This window comes from Microcaecilia unicolor, chromosome 3 (genome assembly GCF_901765095.1).
Source record: "Microcaecilia unicolor chromosome 3, aMicUni1.1, whole genome shotgun sequence".
NCBI classification, from domain to species: Eukaryota; Metazoa; Chordata; class Amphibia; order Gymnophiona; family Siphonopidae; genus Microcaecilia; species Microcaecilia unicolor.
The window spans coordinates 3041213-3064493 of NC_044033.1; the positions used below are offsets into that span (position 1 = coordinate 3041213).

At 44.7% G+C, this 23281-nt stretch overlaps 1 protein-coding gene across 1 annotated transcript in view; it reads left to right on the forward strand.

Moving 5' to 3' along the window:
* The window catches only part of TTBK1 (tau tubulin kinase 1), a 416732-nt gene that overhangs the window by 48698 nt on the left and 344753 nt on the right, over nt 1-23281 (forward strand). The window contains exon 3 of the mRNA XM_030195705.1: nt 15065-15138. Within this exon, the coding sequence (XP_030051565.1) occupies nt 15065-15138 (74 nt within the window). The remainder of the gene's footprint in view (nt 1-15064; nt 15139-23281) is intronic.

Sequence of the window (23281 nt, forward strand, 5' to 3'; positions counted from 1 at the left end):
CCTCTTGTAATTTTTCACAATCCTGTCGCGATTTAACGACTTTGAATAACTTTGTGTCATCAGCAAATTTAATTATCTCGCTAGTTACTCCCATCTCTAAATCATTTATAAATATATTAAAAAGCAGCGGTCCTAGCACGGACCCCTGAGGAACCCCACTAACTACCCTTCTCCATTGTGAATACTGCCCATTTAACCCCACTCTCTGTTTCCTATCCTTCAACCAGTTTTTAATCCACAATAGGACATTTCCTCCTATCCCATGACCCTCCAATTTCCTCTGTAGCCTTTCATGAGGTACCTTGTCAAACGCCTTTTGAAAATCCAGATACACAATATCAACCGACTCCCCTTTGTCCACAAGGTTATGAGTGTGTTTTTGCACAAGTTTGTGTATAGTGTTTTGCAGTGGAGAGATTGTGTGTTGGCCTTACTAAGATGGCACCAAACATCAGAAAGGGTGTAGAGCCTAAATCATGACACACTACCTCTAAAAGGGTGTTTTGTGGCTCTACATGAGAATTGTGATATTATGATCCCTTGCTAGCTTCATATTGTTTACAGTCTGCATTTTCCGTATGGCTCGTATATTGGTGTAAAAGGTATTAATTGTGACTATTTTATTTTTACTTATTTTTTTTCTGTGTGTTGTCAGACAATTATGGATGACTGAGTCGGAGTCTTCTTGAGTCAGAGAGCTGTGGTATATATTTTAAAACAATTTTAATACCTTGGTGGTCTATATGTTTTTATATTGTACATTATATTTCACACATCACTTTATTTTATTGTATATCTTTTCATTTCATTTTTATTTTATTGCATATATGGGTTACAGAGTAATAGGGGAATTTGAAAGTACTGAATCTTTTTCCTTTATTCTCCTTTGTTATGAGAATTGGAACTACTAATTGTAGTGGACTTGAACTGAATAATTTCTGGGGAGGGGAGGTTTCATGATAGCATTGTGCTTATTTTTTCAATCAGTTTTTTTGTACAAGTTTAGCTTCATTTGTCTTTATTTGAAATTTCATAAAAAAATGTTCTAAAAATGGAATAATCTTATCAATGGGGTGGAACTAGGGTAGGGGCGGGGCTACAGTGGGGCAGGACTATGGTGTGGCGGGGCTAGGATGGGGCCCCACCAAATTGGTCTGCATAGGGCCCGCACTTGCTAAGACCGGCCCTGATCACTAGTACAGGCGGCTGAAGAGTACAAACCTCACGATGGACGGATCGCGCCGTTGCAGTCATGCTGACAAAGGAGTGCGACTAAGAAGCTTCTTAGGGCGCACCTTGGGGTGGCTTGGGGTAAAGTGGATATTCTCATGGACAACTGAAGGGAGATTTGGTGTATAACTGATATATTTTGGCAGTTGCTGTAGTTATTTATTTATTTAATTGCATTTGTATACCACATTTTCCCACCTATTTGCAGTCTCAATGTGGTTTATAATATTACAACATGACAGGCATCAATCATCATAAGTAAACAAATGAATTACATAAAGAAATAGATGTAACATAGAAGAGTAAAATCTATACAGTTATGTGTTCTATACCTGTAATTACTGATCAGGGGAGATACGCAGCTGATGTGTCTTTGGGACAATGTTATCAGAAGACTATGAAAGTTGCTTTAGTTAATGTGTGCTCAGCAAGGAATAAGGCTGTTGTGATTTGTGATTGTTATAAATAGAAATAAAACAAAGCAGAGAAAAGAAAATAAGATGATACCTTTTTATGTTATGTTATGAATGAGGCAATTGATATTTTATGTATGATCTTGGTTGAGGGACTCTATCATTATTTTGATTAAGCATTGTTGCCCACCAGGATATTCATGGGAGTAGACTTGTTTGGGAGGGTAAGAGGGCAGGTGAGGTGGTTGTAATTTTTAGAACCGGTTTTGATTTTACTAAATGTGAAATTTTAGATGTGAATCTTACTGATATACTGTACTTGTATTACAAAGTACTGGTGTTTCATTTTGTGTTGTGTGTAGTCCTCCGTGAGTTCTGATGGCTGACTGTTGTTATTATATGCAATTTTATCTCTGCCTGCTTATGTGTGCTGGATGATTTTAATATTCCACTTGACCTGGTATCAGGTTTTTTGGTTTGTTTTTTTTTGGAACACAATCGTGCTCTTTTGGATGCTTTTCTGGTTTTGGGTCTTAAACAGTGCATGTCTGTACATATCGGGCAGGCCATGTGTTGGACTTGTTTTTTCTTCCTAATGCTTTGTTGAGCAGAGGTAATCCAGGAGTAAAAGTTGAGTGGATAGATTGGTCGGATCACTGTTACATTATGTTTTATCTGGATTTGCAACATGTTGTAGGAGTAAGAAGCTTGTCTATGATAAGAGTATTAGGCCTATATATATGTAAAAGGCTGGCAGGAAAATGGGTCATTCTTCTGAGGGATATGCCATTACATAGTAACATAGTAGATGACGGCAGAAAAAGACCTGCACGGTCCATCCAGTCTGCCCAACAAGACAACTCATGTGTGCTACTTTTGTGTATACCCTTCTTTGATTTGTACCTGTGCTCTTCAGGACACAGACCGTATAAGTCTGCCCAGCACTAGCCCTGCCTCCCAACCACCGGCTCTGACACAGACCGTATAAGTCTGCCCAGTACTATCCCCGCCTCCCACCACCGGCTCTGGCACAGACTGTATAAGTCTGCCCAGCGCTATCCCTGCCTCCCAACCTCCAGTCCCGCCTCCCACCACTAGCTCTGGCACAGACCGTATAAGTCTGCCCCGCACTATCCCCGCCTCCTAACCTCCAGCCCCGCCTCCCACTACCGGCTCTGGTATCCAATCTCGGTTAAGCTCCTGAGGATCCTTTCCTTCTGAACAGGATTCCTTTATGTTTATCCCACGCATGTTTGAATTCCATTACTGTTTTCCTCTCCACCACCTCCCGTGGGAGGGCATTCCAAGCATCCACCACTCTCTCCGTGAAGAAATACTTCCTGTCATTCTTCCTGAGTCTGCCCCCCTTCAATCTCATTTCATGTCCTCTCGTTCTACCGCCTTCGTATCTCCGGAAAAGGTTCGTTTGCGGATTAATACCTTTCAAATATTTGAACATCTGTATCATATCACCCCTGTTTCTCCTTTCCTCCAGGGTATACATGTTCAGGTCAGCAAGTCTCTCCTCATACGTCTTGTTACGCAAATCCCATACCATTCTCGTAGCTTTTCTTTGCACCGCTTCGATTCTTTTTACATCCTTAGCAAGATATGGCCTCCAAAACTGAACACAATACTCTAGATGGGGCCTCACCAACGACTTATACAGGGGCATCAACACTTCCTTTCTTCTGCTGGTCACACCTCTCTCTATACAGCCCAACAACCTTCTAGATACAGCCACCGCCTTGTCACACTGTTTCGTCGCCTTCAAATCCTCAGATACTATCACCCCAAGGTCCCTCTCCCCGTCCGAACCTATCAGACTCTCGCCACCTAACACATACGTCTCCCGTGGATTTCTGTTCCCTAAGTGCATCACTTTGCATTTCTTCGCATTGAATTTTAATTGCCAGACCTTAGACCATAGCTTCTTCAGATCCTTTTTCATGTTTTCCACTCCCTCTGGGGTGTCCACTGTGTTACAGATCTTAGTATCATCCGCAAATAGGCAAACTTTACCTTCTAACCCTTCGGCAATGTCACTCACAAATATATTGAACAGAATCGGCCCCAGCACTGATCCTTGAGGCACCCCACTACTCACCTTTCCCTCCTCCGAGCTAACTCCATTCACCACCACCCTCTGGCTTCTGTCCGTCAACCAGTTCCTAATTCAGTTCACCACTTTAGGTCCTATCTTCAGCCCATCCAGTTTATTTAAGAGCCTCCTGTGGGGAACCGTGTCAAAAGCTTTGCTGAAATCTAAGTAGATTACGTCCATAGCTCGTCCCTGATTCAATTCTCCTGTCACCCAATCAAAGAACTCAATGAGATTCGTTTGGCACGATTTCCCTTTGGTAAAACCATGTTGTCTCGGATCTTGCAACTTATTGGCTTCCAGGAAATTCACTATCCTTTCCTTCAGCATCGCTTCCATTACTTTTCCAATAACCGAAGTGAGGCTTACCGGCCTGTAGTTTCCAGCTTCTTCCCTATCACCACTTTTGTGAAGAGGGACCACCTCCGCCATTCTCCAATCCCTCGGAACATCTCCCGTCTCCAAGGATTTATTAAACAAATCTTTAAGAGAACCCGCCAGAACCTCTCTGAGCTCCCTTAATATCCTGGGGTGGATCCCGTGCGGTCCCATGGCTTTGTCCACCTTTAGCTTTACAAGTTGTTCATACACACTCTCTTCTGTAAATGATGCTGTATCCACTCATTTTCATTTGTACTTTTTCTAGTCCATCGCGGTCCTGCTCCAGGACTTTCTTCTGTGAAAACAGAACAAAAGTATCTATTTAGCAAATTTGCTTTTTCTTCATCACTATCTACATAGCGGTTCGCAGTATCTTTTAGTCTCATTGATGGATGTAGAGTCAGCAGTTTTGTTTGGGGATGAATCCCTTAAAAGTACATTGTATTGCCCCTGAAAAAGAGATTCTTGTGCGCTCTAAGACAAGGTTTTTGCTCATGATTGGCTGGAGCTCTTAAATTGAGGGAGTTGAGACAAGCTGAAAGATGTTGGGAGAAGACCGGGGTGGGTGAGGAATAGGAATCTTTTTTTTTTTTTGTTAAGATTACAGGAATATCAGTGTGCTAGGCAGTTAGCATGAAGTAAGTATGATCAGGGGAAGATAAGAGATGCACTCAATAGGCCAAAGGAATTATGTCAAACTACATTTTTGACCCAACCTGAGAAATGTATTTTGGGAGTGGAATCTGTGACAGTGACTGATTTCAGTGTGTATTTTAATTTAAAAATCAGTATGTTAGTGACGCAGTTTGTACCAATAGTGGTCCACAAAGCAGTGAGTTTAGTCATCAAACAGATGTAATCCAATTTTCTCCGAGGACAAGTAGGCTGCTTGTTCTCACACCTGGGTCGACGTGCACTTCGGCCCAGGATTGAAAGTTTTTGCCAGCAAAATCTCAAAAAATCTTCCAGAGTGTTCTGGCGAGTAAGCGATGTGCACTGGTTTCCTGTGCGTCGCACGAGAAAGTCCCTCAGTAGATGTGGAGGATGAGCCCAGGGCTGAGATGCTTGAGGTCCTGGACTATCCCTCTCCACCTAAAGAGACAGTGACAGCTCCTTTGCATAAGGTACTCAGGGAAGTCCTTATACGAAACTGGGCGTTCCCCTTTGTCTGGTCCTGTGATCCCTAAGAAGACATATTCTCAGTATTGGATCCACGGTGAACCTGGTTTGATGAGGTCTGTTACCCCATAACTCCATGGTGGTGGACTCCTCTCTCTCAAAAGAGCCAAGAGTTCTAGAGACTATGCTTTGGCGCCCCCAGGCAGAGAAGCTAGGACCTTGGACTCTTTTGGGAGGAAGATGTATCAGGCCGCTATGCTCGCTGCCCGTATCCAGTCATACCAGCTCTTCACGAGCATCCACTTGCAGAACTCAGTGCAGCAGCTGTCTAGTTTGGTCAGTGCCCTCCCTCCGGAGCAGGCCGAACCTTTTTGCCATGTGGTCAGGCAGCAGAAGGCGTGTCGTAAATTCCTGACCAGGGGAGCATCCAGAATCTCTGCTCAAGGTATAGCGATGCACAAACTCTCATTGCTGTGTGTTTCTGACCTAGATCATTCTGTCCAGCAGAGGGTAGCGGATGTTCCTTGCTGGGAGGATAATCTTTTCGGAGAGAAGGTGGAAGATCTGGTTGACCAGATCAAGAAGCACACAGATGCTATGGCTTCTCTCTCCCGCTGGGCGCCTTCTGCTATCACCTCCTCAACTAGGAAGTTTTTTGGTGGGTCACGGAGTGCTCCCGATTCCTATTCTAGGTGTAGGTACACTTCCGTGTCTCGCTAGCCTACTCAGGCTCAGCCCCAGTGCACTCGTTTCCATCAACAGCGTGCACCTAAGGCCCCTGCTGGTCCCCAGCAAAAGCAAGAGACGGGCTTTTGACTGGCTCCAAGAAAGCATAGCCGCAATACAAGTGTCCGTGCCGGACGACTTGCCAGTTGGGGGAAGGTTAATGTTTTTTCACCAAAGGTGGCCTCTCATAACCAACCAGTGGGTTCTTCAAATAGTCCGGTTAGGATACACCCTCAGTCTCGAATCCAAACCTCCAAATTGCCTACCGGGAGCTCATTCGTACAGCTCCCAACACAGGCAGGTACTTGTAGAGGAACTCTCCGCCCTTCTAAAGGCCCATGCGGTCAAACCCGTTCCACCAGGGGAAGAAGGGCTGGGATTCTATTCCAGGTACTTCCTTTACAAAAGAAAATGGAGTATGTGTCCCATCCTAGACCTAAGGGCCCTGAACAAATTCCTAGTCTGAGAAAAGTTCAGGATGGTTTCCCTCGGCACCCTTCTTCCCATGACTCAGGAAAACGATTGGCTATGCTCTCTGGACTTAAAGGATGCTTACACACACATCCTGATACTTCCAGCTCATAGGAAGTATCTTCGATTTCGGTTGGGAACATGACACGTTCAGTACCGTGTACTGCCATTTGGCCTAGTGTCAGCTCCCAGGGTTTTCACAAAATGTCTAACAGTAGTTGCAGCGTCACTACGTAGACTTGGAGTGCATGTGTTCTCTTATCTCGACGATTAGCTAGTGAAGAGCACCTCGGAGGATGGTGCTCAGGAGTCCGTGCGGATGACTATTCAGGTGCTGGAACTACTAGGGTTTGTAATAAATTACCCCAAGTCCCATCTCATACCTGTTCAAGATTTGGAATTCATTGGAGCTCTGCTGAACACGAGAACAGTTTGGGCCTATCTCCCCGAGACACGGGCAGATGACCTTCTGTCCCTGGTGTCCACGGTTCGGGCGTCTCAACAAGTCACAGCTCAGCAGATGTTGAGTCTCTTGGGGCACACGGCCCCCACAGTTCATGTTACTCCCAATGGCACGGCTACATATGAGATCTGGTCAATGAACCCTAGCTTCCCATTGCTGCGGGAAGTCTAGAGGATGTCATCCAACTGTCCACCGACTTTCAGAATTCTCTTCAGTGGTAGATCATTCGATCCAATTTGACCATGGGACAACCATTCCAAATTCCTTAGCCTCAGAAAGTGCTTACAACGGACGCATCTCTTTTAGGGTTGGGAGCTCATGTAGATGGGCTTCACACTCAGGGAGCCTGATCCCTCCAGGAAACAGGTCTTCAGATCAACCTGCTGGAGCTTCGAGCGATCTGGAACGCTCTAAAGGCCTTCAGAGATCGGCTGTTCAACCAAATTATCTTAGTTGAAACGGACAATCAGGTTGCAATGTACTACACCAACAAGCAGAGGGGCACCAGATCTCACCCACTGTGTCAGGAAGCCATCACCTTTACAACAGGTTCTAGATCGTAATCCAACTAAATAGCCACCTGAGTATAGTTGTATGTTTTTTTAGTTATTACATAATTATCATTTACCTATTATTTATTTTATATTTTTTATAATAATTATTTTAATCCTTTTCTTGTTACCTACACATTTACTTTCCATTACTTTACAAATGTTAATGTCTTCTTTACAATGTTGAGATTATTTAATCAACTCACAGATTTTGACAATGTCAATCTATAAGTTTTTTACAGTTATAATGTATCCTTGTTCTAGTTTACTAATACGTTAACAAGAAATGTCTCAACAAAATGGAGTTGTCAATCATTGCTAATTTTGTAATTATTGTTATTCTTAAAACCTTCAATAAAATTTACTTGGAAAAAAAAAGTAGTAGTCCTGGGAATGTTTAGGTCAAATAAATCTCAGACCTATGTTTGAAAGTACAAATGTGCACGTGGTCTTTTTGTCCCTGTTCCTTCACCTGAAGAGAGAGGTGCAAAAGTACAGGGAAGCTTTGGGAATACACTTAAAAATCACCCAGGCAGGGTTTGGGTTTTTTTTTTGTGTGAAAATTCACACACTTTATATATCTAGTACCTAGGTGGCTAACTCAAAATTGTCCTCAATGTTTCAGAGTAAAGCCTAACTCCCTCTTTGCAGGGGATTATTTATATTATTTTCATCTGGCTAAGAATACTTTTTAGCTGTCAACCACAGATTGTGACCACCTGCAATATTTCCTGTTTCTCTGTTCCATTACATGTGTTTTAATGATTTCTTTGTTTATATATGTTGTGAATGATGTGCGGTATGCTCTGTATGTGATTTTGTGTTTTTTACTTTCTTCTTTGGATGATCTTTGTGAGACCCAGAAGATGGTTAATCAATCTTTTTGAGAAAGTAAGAAAGCAAAAAATAAAAGCCAAAAAGGTTTCTTCTACAAAAATGACGTTTTCATCTAGTAATGATGCTGTCTTTTTTTCTGTCTATTGCAACAGCCCTTAGCTTGGGAGTTCAATGGACGTGGCTTCATTGTACCTGCTTGTCGCCTGTCATAGGAACTTTCTGATGACTTCCCTTTGGGAACTGTTTTCTTTCTTTCTTTAAACTGAGATTCTGCAAGTTTTGGCAGTGCTCAGAAAGTTCTGAAAAGTTCCTTCATGCCCGAATGAGGTAGAATCATTTGACCTATTTTATACATTACTGTTATGAGAGAGCCCATATAGCACTAGCAGTTGTATGCAGTGCAGTACAGATACAAGAGACGGTCTCTGTTCTGTGTTTCTCACAGTCTAGTCAGGGTTAAGAGTTCAAGGTGGGTAGATAGATCACTTACAGCTGAAAGAAATTGGGTGAGTGATCGGCAAGGTGGGAGGGCCCCTGTAGAAACTCACTGCCAGACCTTCTTTCAACAAGGAGGCATAGTAGAAAGTCTTTTAGAGAAGTTATTTCTCCATTCTTGCATTTTTAAAGCTGTGCTGTAACCAATTGCATAACTAAAAGACCCTGTGTTAAATCTACTTTTCCTTGTCATCAAGCAGATGAAGCCATTACGTATGGGTTATGTCCATCAACCAGCAGGGGAGATAGAGAGCACTCAAACTTTCACAGTGCTCTCTTGGCCAGCTAGCTCCACTGCCTCTTCAGTATTCTCTATCTCCCCTAGCAGGGTGGCTGCAGCTTGTTCGAGCTCCAGAAAAATCTGCCGGGAGGTGGTTCCTGGCTTGCCAGTTGTTAACCGGGGTGTTGGAGGCTATAGCAGCCTCACTTTAAAGGCACATAGGTTAGCCCTTTCCCTGCCTTACCCATACCTCTGTGGATGTGGACATATTGCCTTGCTTTCCCTGTCCTTACCCACCAACAGTGGATGCAGGCATATAGGTTCGCCCTTTCCCTGCCTTTCCCAGTCATCTGAGCCTCCGGAGTCTTCAATACCTCTGCTTTCCTCACAGCTTTAAAAAAAAAAAAAAGTTGCGTCGCGTTTTTAAACGCAGAGACGCTGGAACAGAGGTTTTTGACCTAATTTTCAGCAGGATCGTAGTTGTACACTAGATCCTTTGAGGTAAGAGTGTTTTCCAACTCCTCCGGGGTGGGCCCGCGATCGGGGCGATTTTGGCGCGAAACCGCCATCTTGGATTTTACCGCCGTTTTTCGGCGATGGCTGCGGACAATGTAAAGCGCTGTTCCACTTGTGGCAAGCGCAAATCAGCAGCAGGGCTCTGTAAATCGTGCTGTACTGGCGTAGGAGCCGGCCCGAGCATGGCGAGCGATGTTTCTTCCCGATCTGAGCTAGCAGCGGGCGCCATTTTGCTTACACCACATGGCGCGGCCTCCGTGGACACGGAGAGACCTGAGCCGGGTGGGGCACCTCGAGATGAGGTTATTTCAGGAGTGGCTAGCACCGGACAGGATTTGGGTGCCCAGGGTGAGATTTTCTCCCCGGATTTTGTGCTTTTGCTGCATAAAGCATACATGATGAAAAGAGCCCTTGAGGCTCCTCTGATTGCCCCCCCCCCCCCCCCACGATGGATTCTGGCCTGGGACTGCCGAGTGAGGCTTTTTTCCCGGATGCTTGGCCTAAAGATAAGCGCAGAAGGGTTAATGCCCCTTCAGATTGTGGTGCACCTTTTTCCCCCCTGTGGTCGGGGTGTGAGGATTCGGAGAACTCTGACAGACGTTCTTGGTCTGAGGAACCAGAGTCAGGTGCGGATTTACCACAGGATCTGGATGATCCCTCCGCGGTGAGGATTTTCCACCGTGATGAGCTGCCAGCGCTTATTTCAGATACCCTGCAGGCCCTCTCGATTGAAGATCCTGACAGTGGCATGGCCTCCTCGGGTAATCCCAGGATGGCTAGTACCAAGAAAGCTGCTCGGGCCTTCCCTTTGCATGACTCCATCCTAGAGCTTGTTTCGGCTCAGTGGGCTGACCCCGAGGGACCTTTGAGAGTTTCCAGGGCTATGGGGCAGTTATACCCTCTGCGTGAGGGACATATGGCTCGTTTTCAAATGCCTACAGTGGATGCCCTAGTCACTGTGGTGACAAAGAGAACTACCCTCCCTGTTGAAGGAGGTGTTGCCCTGAAGGATGCTCAAGACCGTAGGCTGGAAACAGCATTGAAACGGTCCTTTGAAATTGCAGGTCTCACTGTTCGGGCGTCTGCATGCAGCTGTTATGCTGTTAGAGCCTGCCTAGCTTGGCTGCAACAGGCAGTGGCTCAGCCCGGAGATGGAGCGGAGCCCTTCTTGGATGTGGCTCCGCGGATAGAGGTGGCCTTGTCCTTTCTGGCTGATGCCCTTTATGACCTTGTCAGAGCTTCGGCTAAACAAATGGCAGTAGCAGTGGCGGCTCGCCGTCGTCTGTGGCTACGACACTGGGCAGCGGACATGGCCTCTAAGCAAAGGTTGGTGAAGTTGCCTTTTCAAGGACTTCTCCTATTTGGTGAGGAGTTGGAGAAAATTGTGAAAGGCCTGGGTGATCCAAAACCCCAGCGCTTGCCCGAAGATAGGCAGAGGCCTTCCTCTAAGGGCCAGGCGGTCCACTCCTCGTTCAGACCTCGCTTCCGTGAAGCTAGAAGGTACCGCCCGGGGCGTTCTGCTGGGTTCACTTCACGTGCCCGTGGTCAGCAGAGGAACTCCTTTCGCTCGGACAAGTGTCCTGCAGCCGGTGGCTCAAGACCAGGAGTTCAGGGGCGACCCTCTCAATGATGATGCGCTTTCCCTCTTTGTCGAGGAGTGGGCCAAGATTTCCTCAGATCAGTGGGTTGTGGACCTGATCAGAGATGGATACAGAATAGAATTCAACGCCCCAGTAAGAGACGTGTTTGTGGAGTCCCGATGCGGTTCTGCCGTCAAACGGGCGGCGGTGGAGGAGACTTTACAAGGTCTGATTCAGTTAGGGGCAGTGACCCCGGTGCCTCCCGCCAAGCAAGGCTGCGGCCGATACTCCATCTACTTTGTGGTGCGGCGAAAAGGTGGGTCCTTTCGCCCTATTCTGGACTTAAAAGAAGTGAACAAGTCCCTGAGAGTGCGGCATTTCCACATGGAATCCCTGCGCTCCGTCATTGCGGCGGTACAGCCAGGAGAGTTTCTCACGTCTCTAGACCTGAAAGAAGCTTACTTGCACATACTGATTTGGCCCCCGCACCAGAAGTTTCTGAGGTTTGCGGTGTTGGGAAAACATTTCCAGTTCAGGGCCTTGCCTTTTGGCCTCGCCACAGCTCCCCGAACCTTTTTGAAGGTAATGGTGGTAGTAGCTGCTTTTCTCAGGCGAGAAGGTATCAGGGTTCACCCATACCTAGACAACTGGCTCATCAGAGCAGACTCTGCAACAGAGAGCTTACAAGCTACAGCCAGAGTGGTCTCAGTACTGCAATCTCTAGGCTGGGTCGTCAATATGGCCAAAGGTCACCTGTCCCCTTCACAATCTCTAGAGTTTTTGGGGGCCAGGTTCGACACAGTCTCGGGCTATGTGTTCCTACCCGAGCTAAGGCGGTGCAAGCTTCAGAATCAGGTCCGTCTGCTCCTGAGGATGCCCCGCCCGCGAGCTTGGGACATTGTCCAGCTGCTGGGATCGATGACAGCCACGATGGAAGTGGTACCCTGGGCGAGAGCGCACCTGAGACCTCTACAGTATTCCCTACTCCGGAGATGGTCTCCTTTTTCTCAGGATTACCAATGCAGACTTACTTGGCTCCCTGCGGCCCGACTCAGCATGAAGTGGTGGCTCTCGGACAGCATGCTGCGGCGAGGAATGCCGCTGACGCTCCCCGTTTGGTGCCTGGTGGTAACAGATGCCAGCCTGAAGGGCTGGGGCGCACACTGCAAGGGGAAGCATGCCCAGGGTCTATGGACACCCAAGGAGTCGGAGTGGTCCATCAACCGCCTAGAGTTGAAAGCGGTGTTTCAGGCGCTTCTGGCCTTTCAAGTGACCCTGGAAGGATTGGCTGTCAGAGTGATGTCGGACAACACGACAACGGTGGCCTATATAAATCGACAAGGCGGAACAAGGTGCAGAGCACTAGCTGCGCAGGCCGAACTGATTTGCCACTGGGCCGAGCTGCATCTTCAGTGTCTGTCAGCAGCTCATATTGCAGGTCAGAGCAATGTGCAGGCCGATTATCTGAGCAGGCATCAGATCGATCCAGCAGAATGGAATCTGGCAGACGAAGTTTTCCTGCAGATCTGTGCCAAATGGGGCAAGCCCGTGATGGATCTAATGGCGACAAGTGCCAATGCCAAAGTCCCGTGCTTCTTCAGCAGACGGAGATATCCTCGCTCGGCGGGGTTGGATGCCCAGGAGAAGTGGTCCTCATCGCCCCGGATTGGCCAAGGAGACCTTGGTATGCAGACCTCCGACAGATGCTCCTGTAGGCTCCTCTGCCGTTACCTCTGGTACCGAACCTGTTGACTCAGGGACCGGTAGCCATGGAGGACGCCAGCCGCTTTGGTCTTACGGCATGGCTATTGAGAGGGCGCATTTGAGGGATAAAGGTTATTCCAATAAAGTTATTTCCAATCTCCTGCAAGCCCGCAAGCGGTCCACTTCCGTGGCTTATGCCAGGATTTGGTGCCTGTTTGAGTCTGGGTGTGCTTCCAGAGCCATTTCTCCAATGCGGGCTCCTGTCTCGCCGATTCTGGACTTTTTGCAGGTAGGTGTACAAAAAGGCTTGGCCTATAATTTCCTGCGGGTGCAGGTGGCAGCGTTGGCCTCCCTTCGTGGTAAGGTGGAAGGCGTGTCTTTGGCTGCTCACCCAGATGTGGCACGGTTTCTTAGAGGGGTGCTTCGGCTCCGACCTCCAGTGCGAGCACCCTGTCCAGCTTGGAACCTGGGGCTAGTTTTGAAAACCCTGCAGGCATCTCCTTTTGAGCCGCTTCGGCGAGCATCGGAGAAAGATTTGACACTGAAGGCCGTTTTTCTGGTGGCCATAACCTCGGCGAGACGGGTGTCAGAGCTCCAGGCGCTGTCCTGTAGAGACCCATTTTCAGAGTCCGGAGTCACGGTTCGGACCGTGCCTTCCTTTATGCCTAAGGTGGTGTCAGCCTTTCACCTAAACCAGCCTATTTTCTTGCCCTCTTTTTCAGAGGAAGAGTTTCCAGAATCTTTTGGGCAGCTGCACCTTTTGGATGTGCGCAGGACTCTGCTGCAGTATCTGCGAGTTACTAACTCTTTCAGGACTTCTGATCATCTGTTTGTTTTGCTATCCGGTTCTCGCAGAGGGTCTCCAGCGTCTAAAGCCACTATTGCCCGCTGGCTCAAAGAAACTATCTTTTCAGCTTATCTGCTGGCCGGCAGGGTTCCGCCTGTAGCCTTTAAGGCACATTCTACTAGAGCGATTTCTTCCTCTTGGGCTGAAACTGGAGCACTCTCTCTTCAAGAGATATGCAGTGCAGCAACATGGGCTTCTAAGCTCTCCTTTGCCCGACATTACAGGCTGGATGTGGCTGCCAGGAGGGATGCGCGTTTTGGTGCACAAGTGCTAGCGCGTGGTGTGGCTTGTTCCCACCCTATCTAGGGATTGCTTTGTTACATCCCATACGTAATGGCTTCATCTGCTTGATGACAAGGAAGGGAAAATTAGGTTCTTACCTTGGTAATTTTCTTTCCTTTAGTCACAGCAGATGAAGCCATGAGCCCTCCCTGTATGATTGTCTGTATGCTGTGAATCTGTTTTTCAGGTTCTGTTCTAATTTCCTGAAGTTCCTTCCTTGGGAGAAAGTTGGAAAACAATCTTCAGAATTCATTTTCAGTTTAAATTTAGGAGGATGTGTTCATTCCCTCCAGCATGTTTTTTTGGAGGATGTGTTGATTCTGTCCAGGAGGTGTGTGTGTTCCCCTCCAGTTCTATAAATAGGAGGATGAATTTATTCCCTCCAGTGTGTTGGGAGGATGTGTGATTCCCTCCAGGAGGCGCGGGTGTTCCCCTCCACTTATACAATAAGGAGGATGAGTTTATTCCCTCCAGGAGGATGTGCATTCCCTCCTTTATGAGTTCATGCCCTTGTGATGGGCCATCGTTCGCTGTGAGGAAAGCTCTTGTGATTCCCATTGCGGTTTGCCATACTGCTTTGGAAGCTTCAAATACTGAAGCGGCAGTGGAGCTAGCTGGCCAAGAGGGCACTGTGAAAGTTTGTGCTCTCTATCTCCCCTGCTGGTTGATGGACATAACCCATACGTAATGGCTTCATCTGCTATGACTAAAGGAAAGAAAATTACCAAGGTAAGAACCTAATTTTCCCTTGCACAATCTGAATTTCTTAAAATTAGTCAGTGTTCATGCAGGATATTTTACATTGCATTACATTTATATTCTGCAATTACCTAATAGTTCAGTGCGGATTATAGTAAAAAAAAAACAAATTGGTCAATCAACCTGGGAAATTACGAGAAAAAACACCCTGCTTTATTTCTCCTGTGATTCTTTCTTTAGGGATGGTGCATCTAAATATTGTGGCTGATCCATATGTTTGTGATCGGTACCTCAATTTTAAGCTAAGACTGAATCTCTAACATCTCACTGCACAAAGTTCTGACACAAGTGACCAGTCCTACTCTCTGCCTTGTCATGGTTGTTTTATAATGTTTTCATGTCCTTTGCCTTCTTGTTTGTTTCCTGCAGGGAAGGATCATGTTTGTCGATTTATTGGCTGTGGAAGAAATGAGAAGTTTAATTATGTGGTCATGCAGCTTCAGGTAAATGAATTATTTAATGCATTCCATGGTAAAGCTGGAAATGCAAAGTTGATTACTCTTTTCTAATTTATTTAAGAGGCCCTATCCTTTTGCATTATGTTACTTCTAATCCATGTCCAGCTGGATGCAAAGAATCATGAACAATTTCTCTTACTCTTCATTGTCAGACTTACATACAAACTTAGGGGCTGATGCTCAAAGCTTACCGTGCTAACAACATCTGATTTAAACTTTTTCTAGCCAGTCTAGTGATCATGTTATTCAGCATCTAATGCACAAAGGTGTTCTGCATGGTTTTTACTGTTCATGGTAGCAGCTAATGATAGACCTATGCAAAATGAGCATTCAGAGCGATGCACAGAAAGGAGTGCCTACCTTTAACATGCAAGATTTTCCCTGGAGCTGCTGTTGTGGCAGAGGGAAGGCAAGTAAGCTGCTGGAGAAAGGTGGAGCCAGCACCAGAGCACTGCAAGGGAAAGGAGCCAGGGGGACAGTGGAGCCAGCAAGTACTGCAGGGAAAGGAAGGAGTACACCAGCCCTAGCACATGTAACATAGTAGATGACGGCAGAAAAAGACCTGCACAGTCCATCCAGTCTGCCCAACAAGATAAACTCATATGTGTATCCTTACCTTGATTTGTACCTGCCTTTTTCAGGGCATAGACCGTACAAGTCTGCCCAGCAGTATTTACCGCCTCCCAACCACCAGTCCTGCCTCCCATCACCGGCTCTGGCACAGACTGTATAAGTCTGCCCTCCACTATCCTCACCTCCCAACCACCAACCCCTCTTCCCCCACATGCTCCACCACCCAATTTCAGCTAAGCTGCTGAGGATCCAATGTGCAGAACAGGGACACTTACAGGCATGTGCTAGGTGCTTTCCCTACTGAGCTGCATGTTGAAATTGGGTGCAGCTCATTTGCATGCGATTTCCTTTGAGCATTGGTAAGTTCTACTGAGGATCTAAACACACGGTTTTTAACAGGTTCTTTTGTGCTTCGGGCCCTAAGTGGCTTGGCATATAACCACTTCTTGGCCACCACAGTGTGCCCTATTGCTTCCTTTACAGACCCTAATCATTGTCTAGTCTTTTCCTTCTTAGCACAACCTTGGATGACTTCTGGCACTTGATGTTCCAAGATGTGTTCTGAAAGTGGAAATGGCCATTTTGACTAAAACTGTTCAGCCAATAGGAATTGGGTCCCATAAGTTACTAGATGTTGATATTCACTCCCAGTCGTTGAGGACCGCCAACAGGTCAGCTGTTCAGGATATCCTTAATGAATATGCTTGAGAGAGAGAGTTGAATTCATGCCACATTCTTTTATGCAGATCTCTCTCATGCATATTCATTAGTGATATCATGACATCCTGACCCACTAGCATGGCATGGAGGAGAAGTCTAGTGAAGTAGAGTAGCAGGCTGGCAACCAGGGAAGTCAGGGCTCAAATATCTCCTGATCTTGGGCAAGTCCGTTACTCTTCCATTGCCTCAGGTACAACCTTAGATTGTAAGGTCTTTGCTGACTATTAAGCTGTTTTAATATGAAAGCTTTACATTGATAACGTCAAATATGCAATAAGAGACTAGCTTGAAAATACTTGGGGTAGTGATTGATAACCATTTGTCCTTTGAACAAGCTGCGGCTTCTGCCATTAAGGTTTTTGAAATAATATGGAAGCTTAGAAGGCTTAGGGCTTATTTCTTAATCAATACTTTTTTTGTTTATGGGTCCAAACTGTGGTATTAACCAACTTGGATTACTGTAATATTGTTTATATAGGATGTAAACAGGGTGTTGTAAAAGAACTTCAGACAGTTCAAAATACTGCAGCAAGGTTGATTTACAGGGTATCAAAATATGAGAGGGTAACACACTTGTTAATACTGCATTGGTTATTGGTAGAGGAATGACTAGTACTTAAGCTTTGTACCTTAGTTCGTTAAATAATATATGGGGGCCCTTTTACTAAGTCGCAGTAGGTCTACCGCACACTAAAAGAGCACTACTGCGGAACACGCTGAGGCATGTCACTGCTAATCCCACACTGGACAATATTTTTTATTTTCCAGTGTGGAAGGCTTGTCTGGGGGCGGAGAGTAGGCATGCCCACACTAATCGGGTAGTGTGGGCACATTAGTGCAGGAATAGCACGGGAGCCCTTCTTAAGGGCTCCTGGCGGTAATGGCCATGTGCTATTGGGGAAATTAGTGCATGGCCATTAAAAAAAACCAAACCATCTTTCCATAGCATCCTATCAGATCAATCCAGAGACTTGTGGGTTATGCCCCTCCTCTAGCAGGTTAGATAGAGAGAACTCCGAAGTTTCCCTCTAGAGGGCATGTGCAGCCTTCCTAACTTCAGTATTCTCTCTATCTAGCAGGTAGAAGGAAGCATACTGTGCAGCTCTGTATTCCAAAGCTCCTATCCTGTTCCCTCAGGGGTATAGAGCTTTTGGTGGGGTTTGAGGTGCGGATGCACATTGGGGATACACCTGGTGGTGCCAGGTCCCTACCCTTCTCCCCCTGTCAGTCGGACAAATCTACAGAAAGGTAGTCTCCTGCCTCTTTAAAAAAAAAAAAAAAAAAAAAAGAATCCTTTCATTAGACGGCATTACCCACAAGAAGCACTGAGAATTTATAGAGCCTCTCCAAAATCTTTTTATATTCATGAGGCTATGCAGGTACTAATTCGGGCTCAATGGGAAACCCCTGAGGCTAGTCTGAGGGTAGCTCAGGCTATGGGCAAGCTTTGTCCGTTGCGGCATAGTAACATAGTAAATGACGGCAGAAAAAGACCTGCATGGTCCATCCAGTCTGCCCAACAAGATAAACTCATATGTGCTACTTTTTGTGTATACCCTACTTTGATTTGTACCTGTCCTCTTCAGGGCACAGACCATATAAGTCTGCCCAGCACTATTCCCGCCTTCCAACCACCAGCCCCGCCTCCCACCACTGGCTCTGGCACAGACCGTATAAGTCTGCCCAGCACTATCCCCGCCTCCCGCCACCGGCTCTGCCACCCAATCTCGGCTAAGCTCCTTAGGATCCATTCCTTCTGAACAGGATTCCTTTATGTTTATCCCAAGCGTGTTTGAATTCTGTTACCGTTTTCATTTCCACCACCTCCCGCGGGAGGGCATTCCAAGCATCCACTACTCTCTCCGTGAAAAAATATTTCCTGACATTTTTCTTAAGTCTGCCCCCCTTCAATCTCATTTCATGTCCTCTCGTTCTACCGCCTTCGCACCTCCGGAAAAGGTTCGTTTGCGGATTAATACTTTTTAAATATTTGAACGTCTGTATCATATCACCCCTGTTTCTCCTTTCTTCCAGAGTATACATGTTCAGGTCATCAAGTCTCTCTTCATACATCTTGTAACGCAAATCCCTTACCATTCTCGTAGCTTTTCTTTGCACCGCTTCAATTCTTTTTACATCCTTCGCAAGGTACGGCCTCCAAAACTGAACACAATACTCTAGGTGGGGCCTCACCAACGATTTATACAGGGGCATCAACACCTCCTTTCTTAGGTGCTGTTCTTGTTTCCTGAAGGTGTATTCCTTCCTTGGGGAGTCTGAAAACAGTCTTCAGGATTCTTGTTACAGTTATAGGAGGATGAGTTCATTCCTTCCAGTTCATGTTTTGGGAGGATGAGTTTATTCCCTCCAGGAGGATGCAAGTATTCCCTCCGTTTATACAAAGTGGAGGACGAGTTTATTCCCTCCAGGAGGATGAGTTCATTCCCTCCTTTTTTTGGAGTTTATGCCCTTGTTAAGGGGCCATCGTTCGCTGTGAGGAAAGTTCATGTTATTCCCATTGCGGTTTGCCATACTGCTTTGGAAGCTTCAAATACTGAAGAGGCAGTGGAGCTAGCTGGCCATGAGGCACTGTGAAAAGTTGAGTGCTCTCTATCTCCCCCTGCTGGTTGATGGACACAACCCATACGTAATGGCTTCATCTGCTATGACTAAAGGAAAGAAAATTATCATGGTAAGAACCTAATTTTCCCTTCCATCACTCGCCCAAGGATATTCCAAAAGAGTCTAGAATTATCGTTGGCTAACCTATTTAGGGTAAATCCATTTTATTTATTGATTTATTGCATTTGTATCCCACATTTTTCCACGTGTTTGCAGGCTCAATGTGGCTTACAGAGACCTGTTATGGCATCACCATTCCAGGGTAAAAGATACAATTGGTGTTACAAAAAAGATCAAGAATGACAAAAAGATCTAAGCAAACCGTTATAGAGGGATGACTTTCAGAATAAGGGTAGAATGGTAAATTGTTATAATTAAGCTATGGATTCTCGTGGTAGGCCTTGTTGAAGAGAGAGGTTTTCAGAGATTTACGAAAGTTAGTTATTTCATTAATTGTTTTCAAGTCTGTTGGTATTTCATTCCATAGCTGCGTGCTCATATAGGAAAAGCTGGTCGCATGTATTAGTTTGTATTTTAGTCCTTTACAGCTGGGGAGGTGTAGATTAAGAAATTTGCGAGCTGATCTTTTAGCATTTCTGGGAGGCCGGTCCACAAGGTCTAGCACGTAGGTCGGGACATCTCCATGAATGATTTTATGAACAATCGTGCAGATCTTGAACGAGATACATTCTTTAAATGGGAGCTAGTGAAGTTTCTCTCTTAGGGGTTTTGCACTTTCATATTTTGTTTTTCCAAATATGAGTCTGGCTGTGGTATTCTGGGCTGTTTGAAGTTTCTTGATGGTCTGTTCTTTGCAACCAGCGTATAGTGCGTGCAATAGTCTAGGTGACTTAGCACCATTGACTGTACCAGGTTTCGGAATATGGATCTTGGGAAGAAAGGTTTTACTCTTTTGAGTTTCCACATGGAGTGGAACATCTTCTTTGTTGTATTCTTCACGTAGGTTTTGAGTATGAGATTTTGATCAATGGTAACTCCGAGGATTTTCAGGTTGTTTGAGACGGGAAGGGAAAAGTTTGGTGGTGTTATGGTGGTGAATTTACTTGTGTTATGTTGTGAGGTGAGTATGAGGCATTGTGTTTTTTCTGCGTTAAGTTTTAGCTGGAATGCATCCGCCCAGGAGTGCATGATTTGGAAGCTTTGGTTGATCTCGTTGGTGATTTCCTTTGGGTCATGTTTGAACGGGATATGATCGTGACATCATCTGCATCTATTTTGATCTCTGTGAATCATATCTGGAATGATACTTTGCAAATGCAAGGCTAATATTTTATTATCTATATTAATTAAAGAGATGGGCCGATAATTTTCCACTTTAGAAGTGTCTCTATCTGGTTTTGGTATTACAATAATTGTGGATTGATAGAACCAGATTGATCCTCATGAGATAATAGAGAGTTCTATATAATATTCAATTTAGGGGACAAAATATCAGCAAACGTTTGATAAAATTCATCAGTAAAACCATTGTTCCTTGGAGACTTTCCTTTGGAATTATTATTATTATTATTATTTATTTATTTATTTAGATTTTGCTGACACCTTTTTCAGGAGGGCTCACAATCTAAGTTTGTACGTCCATTATCTCCTTAATGGAGAAAGGTTGATCTAAAGTAGTATTTTGAGATATAGTAACAAGTGGACTTTGACGATGGCTTACAAAATGATTAAAGGAGTTCAAAGAAAATTGAAATTCAGAATTATATAATTTTTTATAATAAGTTTGAAATTGTTGAGCAATAGTAGGTACGCACCAAATCATTAGAATCAATAATTTGAGAGATATTGTGCAAGAAGATAACTTGCTTTGTTGTTGCTTTCTGCATATTTAATAGATTTATAGTTAAATTACATTCTAAGTATGACTCCCCTCCCTTTCCCAAACTCACTATATGAAACAATTGACTCTCTATTAAATAAATTCCTTTGGAAACAGAAACCTCCTCGTATTGCTCTTAAAAAACTTAAATTACCTAAGGATAAAAGGTGGTCTTAACATTCCTGATTTTAGAAAATGTCATATGGCTTTTAGACTTGCATAGTCTCTAATTTGGTTCCAAAGAGATTTATCTCACCTCACGCCTAGATGGCACATATTTGAAACAGCATTGGTTCAACCCTGTTTTTTTATATCTCCTCCCATATATGGATTCATATACATATGCAAAACATCTTAGGTTATTGAAAGCCTCTGCCACTACTATTCGTGAATTTAAATCTGGCCTTAATATCAGAAATGTGTCTTTGGAAGATATTTCTCTTTGGTATAATTCTAGATTTAATTCTACTTTGTTAAATTGTCAAGAAACTGAATGGAAAAAGAAAGGTATATGGTCGTTATCTCATATATATTTGGCTGGTAATCTATTATCTCCAGATGCTTTATCTTTATTGCATAATGTCTCCTTAATAGATTTACATGTCTGGAAAGTCATTGCTAAATATATTTCATCGTTTCACCTCTCCAATTCTCTCTCAGCATCTCCCTCTGAATTTATCTCCTTATGTCAAAGTATTGTCACAGGTCATAAGAAAGCATTGTTATTATACAAAAAAACTTCAATAAAACTGTCATGGGAACAAGATCTGTGCTTTGTCTCTTCAGACTTTGATTGGCAAACTTCCTGGACTAAATCCATACGTCCTACAAAATCAGCAGCAATATCTCAATCTTCTTACTTCATAATACATCAAGCCTACTGGACCCCTGCTCATCTGGCAAAGATTACTAAGAATGTCACCTCAAACTGTTGGGCTTGCCATGAAAACAATGGTGCTCTAGCTCATATGATTTTCTGTTGTAAAAATGTTAGAGCATATTGGCATCTAATTTGGTCTCGATTGTGTCTTGTCTTTCATCTCCCTGTGAATATAGCAATTTCGTATGAAATTGTAATTTTTCGAGCATCTCATCCTGACATTGTTCAGATAAGAAATTGTTTAATATATTGTTAGCTGTTGCTTTGCATCTTATTGTCGCTAACTGGAAAAATAGTTCAGATTTATACTTTAATGAATGGTGTACATAACTATTGCCATACTGGGAAAGACCAAAGGTCCATCAAGCCCAGCATCCTGTTTCCAACAGTGGCCAATCTAGGTCACAAATACCCGGCAAGATCCCAAAAAATGTACAAAACATTTTATACTGCTTATCCCAGAAATAGTGGATTTTCCCCAAGTCCATTTAATAACGGTCTATGGACTTTTCCTTTGGGAAGCTGTCCAAATCTTTTTTAAACTCCACTAAGCTAACCGCCTTTACCACATTTTCTGGCAATGAATTCCAGAGTTTAATTACAAGTTGAGTGAAGAAATATTTTCTCCGATTCATTTTAAATTTACTACTACTACTACTTATCATTTCTAATGCGCTACTAGACGTACGCAGCACTGTACACTTGAACATGAAGAGACAGTCCCTGCTCAACAGAGCTTACAATCTAATTAGGACAGACAGGACAAACAAGAGATAAGGGAATATTAAAGTGAGGATGATAAAATAAGGGTTCTGAACAAGTGAATAAGGGTTAGGAGTTAAAAGCAGCATCAAAAAGGTGGGCTTTTAGCTTAGATTTAAAAACGGCCAGAGATGGAGCTTGATGTACCGGGTCAGGAAGTCTATTCCAGGCATATGGTGCAGCAAGAGCTTTCCAAAGTGCTCTGCTCAGACAATTGGTCATGCAACCCACGAGGGAGGGCGCAATGCTGGATCTGGTGCTCACAAATACGGATAGCATGTCAAATGTCCGAGTGGGTGCCCACCTGGGCGGCAGTGACCATTAAACGGTTTGGTTCAATATGACGGCTGAAGAGGAGGGTTGCCACTCAAAACTCAAAGTCCTGGATTTCAAGCGTGCTGACTTTAGTAAAATGGGGTAATACCTAAGGAAGGAGCTGATGGGCTGGGAGGACGTACGAGAAGTGGAAGGACAGTGGTCCAGGCTGAAAGAAGCTATAAATAGGGCCACAAACCTTTATGTAAGGAAAGTAAATAAAAGCAAGAGAAAAAGGAAACCACTATGGTTCTCCAAGCAAGTGGCTGAGAAAATAAAGGCTAAAGAGTTCGCATTCCAGAAATACAAAAAAACTCAAGACGAGGAACACGGGGAGGAATACCGGAGGAAACTGAAAGAAGCCAATAGAGAGGTACGTCTGGCGAAAGCGGAAGAACAAATGGCTAGAAAGGTAA